The 11504-nt window shown below is 42.2% G+C and overlaps 1 protein-coding gene across 1 annotated transcript in view; it reads right to left on the bottom strand.

The window, feature by feature from the left end:
- CS (citrate synthase) overlaps positions 1 to 11504 on the bottom strand; it is a 35137-nt gene that overhangs the window by 9009 nt on the left and 14624 nt on the right. The window contains exons 2-6 of the mRNA XM_008148638.3: positions 6751 to 6801; positions 5342 to 5449; positions 4548 to 4613; positions 4087 to 4218; positions 3658 to 3846 (exon numbers count right to left, since the gene is read on the bottom strand). Of these exons, the coding sequence (XP_008146860.1) occupies positions 3658 to 3846; positions 4087 to 4218; positions 4548 to 4613; positions 5342 to 5449; positions 6751 to 6801 (546 nt within the window). The remainder of the gene's footprint in view (positions 1 to 3657; positions 3847 to 4086; positions 4219 to 4547; positions 4614 to 5341; positions 5450 to 6750; positions 6802 to 11504) is intronic.

Below are 11504 nucleotides of genomic sequence, written 5' to 3'. Positions count from 1 at the left end.
TCTCTGTGGAAAATCAATAAAATATATTTAAAATAAAAAAAATAAAAAAATAAACATCTGGGTTGCATCATAGCAATCTCCTGGTCTTGAGTGAAGTTAAGCCAAATAGAAAGAGTCCTAACTCTTTCAACTCAAGAGAGTGTTACACTATCTAAAGTCATATGAACTGTGATGGAAAAATGTTGGAGGCAGATCATTTTTTTTTTTTTAAATGTAAAGCCAATTGAGAACTCCTGTTTTATTTTATTTATTTTTAAATATATTTTATTGATTTTTTTACAGAGAGGAAGAGAGAGGGATAGAGAGTTAGAAACATCGATAAGAGAGAAACATCGATCAGCTGCCTCTTGCACACCCACTACTGGGGATGTGCCCGCAACCAAGGTACATGCCCTTGACCGGAATCGAACCTGGGACCCTTGAGTCCGCAGGCCGACGCTCTATCCACTGAGCCAAACTGGTTTCGGCAGATCATTCTTTTTAAAAAAATATTTTTATTGATTTCAGAGAAGAAGAGACAGGAAAAGAGAGATAGAAACATCAATGATGAGAGGGAATCATTGATTGGCTGCCTCCTACACGCTCCCTTAACTGGGGATTGAGCCCATAACTCAGGCATGCACTCCTGACCAGAATTGAACCCAGGACCCTCCAGTCCACAGGCCAACGCTCTATCCACTGAGCCAAACCAGCTAGGGCAGATTGTTCTCTTGAGATATATGTTAAAAAAACAAGATGAACTTATGATCCTAATAAAGACTCAGATCACATATAAAGTTAATATAAATTTTTAAACAGAAATAACCAGCTGAATGCTATAATGTAATTCTTCTTAAACAGTCCATGGTTAAATTAACCAAAACAGGAAACTGACCTGAAATAGCATGTCTGACCTTTACTAACTAGTAAGAGTTACAAGATGTGCCCTTCTTCTTTGAAATCAATAAAAATATATTTTTAAAAAAGATACAAGATGTAGCAGCAAAAAGAGCATCAAGCACCACTAAACTAAAGCACCAAAACCCAGTGCTAATTTTTGTGTAGTGTGAACTTATTAGACACACATCCTAAGGCTGACAAATACATCAGGTATAACTTGTCCTCTCCAGAAGATGGGCAAAGTCCTGACATGCATGTTTACTAGAGAGAGCCACACTTAGATGACAACTCACAAACAGATGGTGGTGGAACAATCACATCAATGGCCATGCTGAAATGGAGGCAATAGCAAGCACAGGAGCACATTTCAGTGATTCAGCAAAGGACAGTGTGAAGCACCGGGGCATGTTTGGATGCCTGGGCAGTGTCTTGTAGGCATCCATTAAAAAGTATGAAGAAGCTGTTTTCTCTTCTCCTCATGACAATCAAACAGAAACTCACTTATGGGTGTAAATTTCTAAAAGATGAGTTTTAAGACAGAAGAACTGTAGGTCTTTTTTTTTTTAAGCTTTAAAAAATATGTATATACATTTATTGATTTCAGAGGCAAAGGGAGAGGGAGAGAGACAAGAAACATTAATGAGAGAGAATAATCGATTGGCTGCCTCCTGCATGCCCCAATCTGGCACATGCCCTTGACCAGAACTGAACCTGGGACCATTCATTCTGAAGGCCGACGCTCTATCCACTGAGCCAAGCTGGCTAAGGAAATGTCTTGACTTAACCTTTTGTGTTATGGTGACCCACACAGATAACAATCACCTGAAGAGCATTTTGAATAGCATCTAAAAAAAGAAAATGAGGAAGGAGACTTGACTTTGGGTGGTAAACAAACAATACAATATACAGATGACGTATTTGTAGAATTATATACCTGAAACCTATATAATTTTATTAACCAACATTACCCCAATAAATTTAATAAAAATAAAGGGGGAAATGAAAAGGAATATATCCAGGTTATACCGCTTTCTGAATCTACGGATGTGCAGCTCTGTGAATGCTTTAAGTGCTTGTGAATTGTATATCCTGTGCCATTCCAATACCCTCCTCCTCCTCCTCAATGCCCAACAGACTAATATCAATTGCAAACTCTCCCTCCCTCCTTCCCCCAACAGCAAACATAATTCTCTATACACAGTTGGCATCAAATAAATATTGACCAACCAAATGAAGCAGGATTTGACAAAATCCCAAGGGGATTTCATCAGACTAGTAGACCATGATATGGCCCACAGACCATTCTGTGCCTTGCATCATAGTAAACTCTTTCAAGACCACTTGGTGGTTGGCATCTTATTATCAAAATCATTTCGTATACCTGTTTTGCAAAAGGGAACTCTTGTGTTCCTACATTACCTGTCTCTAAGAAACAAAAGAAAATGAGCTGTGCTCCTGTAAACTTAACCAGAAATCTTGTACTTTACCCAGGTTTATGAGTATATGGGGTACTGGAAAGAGGATGGAAGGAAATTAGGTACTCTGTATTGGGACAGGCACAACAGTCTTCTCCTACTACAACTACAGAGTACACATATTTAATTTTCAGAAAATAAAGCTCAGAATCCTGGATCTTACTTCTGGGATACTAACTACCCTCCCACTCCTGATAGGTATCTTGAGTGGGCTAGTTCAGAACTGTGGCTGATTGGCATTAGTCCTCCCACACTCTAGAGTTGCCATTCTCAAGATTCTCCTTATTTAAAGAGGAGGACATGGGACCATTTGGATTTAGTGTGAGACTACACTATGAAATCTTCCTCAGGGACTCTGTAGTTAAATCACATCCTTTTCTTTCTTAAAAAAAAAAAAAAAAAAAAAATTAAAAAATTGATTTGAGAGAGGAAGGAAGTGAAAGAGAAACATCAATTTGTTGATCCACTTATCTATGCATTATTGGTTGATTCAATATTTTAAAAATATTTCAATGTTTTTATTTTTAAAAATTTTTATTTATTTCAGAGAGGAAGGGAGAGGGGGAAGAGAGAAATATCAATGATGAGAGAGAGCCCTGGCTGGTGTGGCTCAGTGGACAGAGCGCCGGCCCGTGGACTGAAGGGTCCCAGGTTTGATTCTAGTCAAGAGCACATACCTGGGTTGCAGGCTTGATCCCTAGTAGGGGGTGTGCAGGAGGCAGCTGATCGATGATTCCCTCTCATCATTGATGTTTCTATCCCTCTCCCTTCCTCTCTGAAATCATTAATTTAAAAAAACATGTAAAAAATGTGAGAATCATTGATTGGCTGCCTTCTGCATGTCCTCTATTGGGGGATTGAGTCAGCAACCCAGGCACATGCCCTGATGGGGATTCGAACCATGACCTCCTGGTTCATGTGCTCAACAACTGAGCCACACTGGCCAGGCTGGTTGATTCTTTTATGTGTCCTGACTGGAGATCCAAACACATAACCTCGGTTTGGACAAAGTCACATCCTTTTCAATGTTCCAACAGCCCTGTGTACATATTTCAACAGGGTTTTACAGAATTATAATTTCTTTTTGACATCCATACCACCCTAAACAAACTAACAACTTTGGTGATAGAAAGCATGCTCCATATACCCAAAGATAAAAAGTAAGCCACAATAAAAAATGGTTAAATATGTTTCTGGCATAACTCAGGAGTAAATTTTCTTAAAGATTCTATTTGTTTTTCTTCCTTCACATTCTATTCTCTGAATCCCATCACACATCAATCACCGCACCAAAATTTCCTACCTCCCAGTACTTGGTTCGGCTGATACCCTCTGCATATGCTCGGGCAAAGTTGCTTTCACTATTGAGGGCTGTAATGGCTGCACTGAGCTGAGACATAGGGTGTAGATTGTTGGGAAAGTTGTCCAGCATGGTGACCACATGGGAAGGCAGAGCCGCCCTCTTTGCCCACTCGTTTGAGAGCCACGACACCTGTGGAAAAGGATACATCACTCAAACAAGGCAAAGAAAAAGAAGAGAAAAAGTGACATATGAGTAAGAAAATAAGCAAATTCAACCCAATCCACTTATACAGCAGAACTCTGCTCTGATTCCTCCCGTTCACTGTAATTCTTTATAAACTACCACCAACAGCCAGATCAGGATTAAGTGTTAGAAATTAGAGAAAGGCAAAGGAGGGGAATGAGAAAGCCCAATGTCCTTCTGCTTTACCTGTTCCTCTGTTGGGACTTTCCCAGTTACCAGCAGCCAAAATAAGCCCTCCGGCAGGGGTTCTTCCCCACCCTTAGCCTTGGGCAGCAGTTTCTGACATTCAGGGATACTGTAGCCACGGAAACGGATGCCCTTGAAGGAGAAGAGTAAGAACGTTATACAACTTAAATTTATTAGCCTGGAAATAATTGACTGGTCCCACTCTTATCAGACATTTCAACAAATTAGAGTAGAACTTTTAAAACTTAAATCTTCAAAAAACTTACTTCTGCTTTGTACTTTTACTAGTTGATTTATTAAAAAGGTAAACTTATTTTTCAGTTATTCCATATATACCTATTTTCAAGCTTCCAAAATATAAAGGTAGGTGATTTTGTTTTCCTTACCCTTAGTGGTCTAAAATACGATGTGCACAATAGTAAACACAATAATTATTAGTGATTAACATGAAGGTCTCTTACCTCATCAGGATCAAGAACTGATGTTTCGTATACCAATCCCTTCATGCCTCTCATGCCACCATACATCTAAAGAAAAGAAAAGGATGCAACCAATGGCCAGAATAATTCAGGCTAGAGCTTGTTAGTGCTTCATGGGATCTAGGAGAGGCCATTTATCTCTGACTTGTAAGACTTCATTTGGGAAAGATGATCTCCAATGAGTTAACTTATTACAGTATGGAACTTTGCAAGGGAACCTACTAATGTTGGAAATGAAAATTTTAAATTGAGAAATAACCATCTTTATTTGATGTTCCTGCCTCTGTTTGCTTCCTTTTCCTGTTGAATTTTATTTTTTCTCATGCCCACTGTTACTCCCTCATTCCCACCAACCAAAGTAAACAGAATGGGATCTATTACAGGGGCAGGAGATACGAGACTACTGGCTAAACACTGCTGTGGATTATCATCTGAGCTGCTCAGACTCTTTGGGCTAGAAGAAAAGCCATCCTAAAACAGTTCTAGAGGGCCTGGATGGTTGATACAACGTCGACTCCAAGACAGAGAGCTCTGGCCCCCTAATCTAAGGAGTTGGAAATAGAAATAGAAATTTCATTCATGCCTCCCATAGGTGAATTAGGTTAGGCTCAACTATTAAATCTGTAGAAAATAAGTCTAATTTCTAATAAAAATCATTAAGCACCAACATTGCCTTATACAGAACAGAATGCTTTTGAGTAGTCAGTGAAGAGAACAATACTGTTGCTAAAGCACATTACAGAGCTACTTTTCCAGCCAAATTCCCAAACCCTTACCATATCCACAGTGATTTGGCCCACCACTGTCTTTCCATGTTGCTGCCTGAAGGTCTTAATTCTGGCCTGTTCCTTAGGTATCAGGTCAGCCAACACATCTTTCAAATTCTAAAAAGAGAAATAGGCTAAGTTATGGTCAAAATGCTGACTACATTGGCTCAATGGATAGAGCGTCAGCCTGTGGACTGAGGGGTCCCAGGTTCGATTCCGGTCAAGGGCATGTACCTTGTTTGCGGGCACATCCCTGGTGGGGGGTGTGCAGGAGGCAGCTGATCGATGTTTCTCTCTCATCGATGTTTCTAACTCTCTATCTCTCTCCCTTCCTCTCTGTAAAAACTCAATAAAATATATAAAAAAAAAGAAAAAGAAAAAAAAAAATGCTGACTACATTACCTGCAAAGTAGGTATACGAAGACTGGTTTTTTATAACTTGGTTTTCTCTATCTGCCCGGGAAGACTGGTCAACTACTCTGTACATACGAGGTTAAAAGAATTAGGTGGAGCTCTGGCAGGGTGGCTCAGTTGGTCAGAGCGCTGTCTTGACATGCCAAGACATTTGGGTTTGATCCCCTGTCAGGGCACATAGAAGCCATCAACCAATGAATGCATAAATAAGTGAAATAACAAATTGATGTTTCTCTCTCTTTCTCCCTTCCTATCTATCTAAAAATCAATTACAAGAACTAGGCAGAGGGAAAGGAGAATAGGGAGTTGTTTTAATGGATACAGAATTTCAATTTGGAACATGAAAAAGTTCTGGAGATAGACAGTGCTAATGGTTGTGCAATAACGTGAATGTACTTACTGCCACTGAACTAATACACTTAAAAATGGTTAAAATAGCAAATGTTATGGTATGTATATTTTAGCAACTTTTAAACAAAGATTAGGCATGCCCGGCTGGCAAGCTCAGTGGTTGAGCGTCGACCTATGAACCAGGAGATTGCGGTTCAATTCCTGGTCAGGGCACATGTCCGGGTTGCAGGCTCAATTCCCAGTAGGGGGTGTGCAGGAGGCAGCTGATCAATGATTCTCTCTTTCATCACTGATGTTTCTCTCTCTCTCTCTCTCTCTCTCTCTCTCTCTCTCTCTCTCTCTCTCTCTCTCTCTCCCTCCCTCCCTCCCTCCCTCTCCCTCTCTCCCTTCCTCTCTGAAATCAATAAAAACAGTAAATTTTAAAAAAGATTAGGCAAAAATATTTTATATTCTCATCTCACTACACTATTGAATAAATGACTTCTTAAAATAGTAGTAATAGTAATAGTTATAACAACAATAACAATAATAACAAACACCTCCAGAAGATACTCAGAATAATGATGAATCTGGGTGGTAGCCAAACCACCCCAACCCTATCCCAGGATCAGGCTGCCTCAATGATTCTCAGTCTTTGTTCCCCCAAAACTTACCGCGGAGGAAGCACTAGCATGCCGGGCAGCAAGAACAAGACAGGATGCATTCTGCAAAGAAAACACAAAAATTTATGCAATAGTTATTCCTCCCTCCTATGTATTAACAAGAAGTGACAGTGACTCAACCTGTATTCATCTTAGCCTCTAAGGACAGTTTGACATAAAAAAAGCTGTAAAAGGCCCTCAATAGCTTGGAAGGAGTTACCAAGTCTGGAGGCAGCAATTGGGTTTAGCTCTGCTTTTTGCATCCAGAGCTTCGTTAGTATCCCCTGAAGACAGACTCTCTCCCATCATTTGGGTTCCAGGGCTGGGCTTTGTTAGACACAGAGGAAAGGTCAGAAAGGCTGTTGTTACAGAGTACCTAGTCCATCCCAATCTAGCTCTTAATAATTCTGAGTGGCCCTGAGAAAAGCAAATGAGGGAATTAATCAATTACTTAACCCTGCTGGTAAAATCTCTCAGGCACCTAGTAGTCTTCTGGCAACACTTCCAACCTTTCCAGGCAGCCTAGGAGAGCCCACAGGCAAAGTCGGACTATCAGAACACTACCTCAAATGCTCCTGGAAAAAGCACAAAGACAGAACATCTACAAAGTAACAACTGACAGAAGGCTACTCAGCAACAGCAATGGAAACTAGAAAACTGGAAAATCATCTTCAAAGTGCTGAGAGAATAATTAAACTAGAGTTGTGTACTGGGCGAGAAAATATCTTAAAGGAGGTGAAATGAAGACATTTCAGACAAACAAAAGATGACAGTTTATTGCCTATATACCTGAACCCAAAAGGATTTTTAAAGATATACTTCAGGAAGAAAATTATCCAGAAAGATGGACCTGAGATTCAAGAAGGCTATATATATCTGCTCTGGCCACTGTGACTCAGCTGGTTGGAGGTACACCAAAAGGTTGCAGGTTTTATTCCCCGTCAGGGCACATAATCAGGTTGTTGGTTTGGGGCATGTGTGGGAGATAACTGATCAATGTTTCTCTCTCACATTGATGTTTCTCCTTCTCCCTTCCCCTCCCTCTCTCTACAATCAGTAAAACATAAAATAAAAAAATTTTAAAAAGAGGCTATATCCCTTACTACAAAGACAAATAGTGTAGCTAGCCTATTAATATGTTTAGAGATAGGGTCCCCCCCCCACCCCAAGAGAAACAGCTTTCTATGAGAAGATTGCTGACCTGCAACAAAAAGTTCAACACTGCCTTTAAAAAACAATCAAATTACATAGCACCTGCCCCTGGTTTTGCTTTCCATGGTTTCAGTTAACCGTGGTGCAAAAAAACTAAGTGGAAAATTCCAGAAATCAACATTTTCTATGTTTTTTTTCCTAGTATATTTTTATTAATTTCAGAGAGGTAGGGAAAGGGAGTGATAGAAACATCAATGAGAATCACCGATCGGCTGCCTCCTGCATGCCCCCCACTGGGGATCGAACCTGCAACCCTGGCATGTGCCCTGACAGGGAATCAAACCGTGTGACCTCTTGGTTCATAAGTTGACACTCAACCACTGAGCCACACTGGCCGGGCAACAATTCATAAGTTTTAAAGGTCACATTATCTTGCTGCATCCCACTGGGACGTCCAGTGTATGTATCCACACTGTTAGTCACTTAGTTGGCTGAGTTATCAGATCCACAGATGAGATATCGCAGTGCTTGTGCTCAAGTAACCTTCATTTTACTTAATAATGGTCCTAAAACATAAATAGTGATGATGGCAATTTGGATATGCTAAACAGAAGCCATAAAGTGCTTCATTTAGGTGAGAATGTTTAAGTATAGCACAATAAAATATTTTGAGAGACAGACCACACTCACACAACTTTCATTTCAGTACTAGAGACCCAATGCACGAAATTCATGCAAGGGGCTTGGCCCTCCCGGCCCCGCCTCCTCCCACTGGTTGTTCCAGAAGGTCGTTCTGCTATCTGGTCTAATTAGCATATTAGCTCTTTATTATACAGGATACCAGAGGTCCTGTGCACAAAATTCGTGCACTGGGGGCTGGGGAGGTGGGTGGAGGAGGGTCCCTCAGCCCGGCCTGTGCCCTCTTGCAGTCCGGGATCCCTCTCACAATCTAGGACCCCTTGCTCCTTACCACCTGCCTGCTCGCTGCTCCTTACCTCTTGCCTCACTGCTCCTTAGTGCTGCCACCGCTGCTGCGCTAGCCAGCTGTGAGCCCAGCTCCTGGCTGAGCGGCGCTCCCCCTGTGGGAGCGCACTGACCACCAGGGCACAGCTCCTGTGTTGAGCGTCTGCCCCTTGGTGGTCAGTGCGCATCATAGCGACCAGTCGTTCCACCAGTCCTTCTGCAGTTTGGTTGATTTGCATATTAGATTTTTATTATATAGGATTTGTGTGAGCTCTTATATGTTAAAGATACTAAGTATTTATAGAATATTTGCTGCAAATACATTTTTCCCAGTTTGACTTTTATTTATTTTTAAAATATATTTTATTGATTTTTTTACAGAGAGGAAGAGAGAGGGATAGAGAGTTAGAAACATCGATGAGAGAGAAACATCGACCAGCTGCCTCCTGCACACCCCCTACTGGGGATGTGCCCGCAACCAAGGTACATGCCCTTGACCGGAATCGAACCTGGGACCTTTCAGTTCAGACCAACGCTCCATCCACTGAGCCAAAACGGTTCTGGCCCCAGTTTGACTTTTAAAATTTAGGCTCATTAGCAATTTTCCATGTAGCCACATGGATTCCTTTAGATGCCCGTTTTCTTCCTCATTGGAATTCTATGTTATTTTTATTGCTATAATTTCTTTTTTTTAAGAGTCTCTTATTCTTATTGAGCTATATTTTCTTCTAGTTTGCAGCCATGGGATCATAATAGCTTCACCTCTAACTTTATTTTTTTAAATATGTTTTCATTTATTTGAGAGAGAGAGAGGAAGAAAGCGAGAAAGAGAGAAACATTGAGCCCACAATCGGGGCATGTGTCCTGACAGGGAACCTAACCAGCAACCTATTGGTGTACAGGACAGACATCCAGGCCCGGGCCTCAGGCTTTTTACTCTTTGTTGTTAATGCTTATAAGAGTCAAAAGGTCCTTCACAGCCCTAGCCGGCTTGGCTCAGTGCAGGGGTCCTCAAACTTTTTAAACAGGGGCCAGTTCACTGTCCCTCAGACCGTTGGAGGGCCAGACTATGAACAAATTCCTATGCACACTGCACATATCTTATTTTGAAGTAAAAAAACAAAACGGCAAAAACACCCGCATGTGGCCCGCGGGCCGTAGTTTGAGGACGCCTGGTATCATGATGCCTGTGGACCGAGGGGTCACAGGTTTGATTCCAGCCAAGGGCACATGCCTGAGTTGTAGGCTCGGTCCCCAGTAGGGGTCGTGCAGGAGGCAGCGGATAGGTGATTCTTTTTCATCATTGATGTTTCTATCTCTCTCTCCTTCTCCCTGAAATCAATAAATATATATATTTTTTAAAAAAGGTCCTTCACAGGTGGTTTATTATGCTAATAAGCTCATAGTTTCTGAAAGAGGCTGAAGATTCTCATTCAGGGTTTTCACAGGACAGTGGCACCTTGTAGAACCCCTACTCCTAGGAGACTCGCCTTTCAACAGTAATAACAGAACAGCTGACACTGAATGGCCACTTACAACAGTCCCAGCACTCTTCTAAGTGCTTCCCCTGGTGACCTGGTTTGATCAACAACCCCAGGAGGGCACTATTATCCCCAGCTTTCAGATGAGAAAACAAAGGCGCGGAGTGGTTAAGTGATTTGCCCAAGTGCAGGACAGAGCTGGGGAATAGATGTGCACACAGATGCAGGGATTCCCCGCGCGAGTGACAACTGAGGCAGGACAGGACAGTGCCGGGAAGAGAGGGAAGGAAGCGGGTATTGCTCTGGAGACCCAGGGAGCACATGCTGGGACCCGGCTGGACTTCTGACCCTCAGGGGTTTCATATTGCAGAGCCATCTTGCCCGGGAATCTGGAATCCGAGTTCTCCCAGGGGCCCCAGGACACGGAGCAGGCAATTTCCACACCTGCCTACATTGCTAGTTAAACACTGGGGTTCATAAGCCCAGTGAGGGCAGGGGCCAGATAATCACAGTGACAACAGTGAGCGCTTAGTATCTACCTGTCAAGCCCCGAGCTGAGAGCCTTATGTGCATAATCTTATGCACACCCAGTAACATTCCATTGAGGCTGGTACTATTATCATACCCATTTTATAGATGAAGAAACTGAGGCTCAGAGGTTACACAGGTCTAACTGGCAGAGTCTGTGTAACTCCAAAGTCACCATGTCCCTCTGCTACCCCCAACCCTCAGGTGGGTGGCATTGCTAAGTCCAGCTTTTCTCTCCCTCTTGCTCTGGGACACCCGATGATCAGCAGGGCTAAGCAGAGAGGAGAGATGGCGCTCTGAGGGACCCAACAGGGTACCTGGCCATTATTTCTCTAGAGCCCAGCAATAAAGAATCAATAAGGAAAAAGACTTGCCATTTCCAGGCTGTTCTATTGTATCTTCTTCCCACTAATGGAAACTGGTATGCCATAGGCCAGTGGTAGACAAACTGCAGCTTGCGAGCCACATGCGGCTCTTTGGCCCCTTGAGTGTGGCTCTTCCACAAAATACCACGTGCGGGCGCACATGTACAGTGTGATTGAAACTTCGTGGCCCAAGCGCAGAAGTCGGTTTTCGGCTCTCAAAAGAAATTTTAATCGTTGTACTGTTGATATTTGGCTGTTGACTAATGAATTTGCAGAC

This window comes from Eptesicus fuscus, chromosome 7 (genome assembly GCF_027574615.1).
Source record: "Eptesicus fuscus isolate TK198812 chromosome 7, DD_ASM_mEF_20220401, whole genome shotgun sequence".
In the NCBI taxonomy this organism is placed as follows: Eukaryota; Metazoa; Chordata; class Mammalia; order Chiroptera; family Vespertilionidae; genus Eptesicus; species Eptesicus fuscus.
This window is presented reverse-complemented; position numbering and strand designations above follow the sequence as displayed.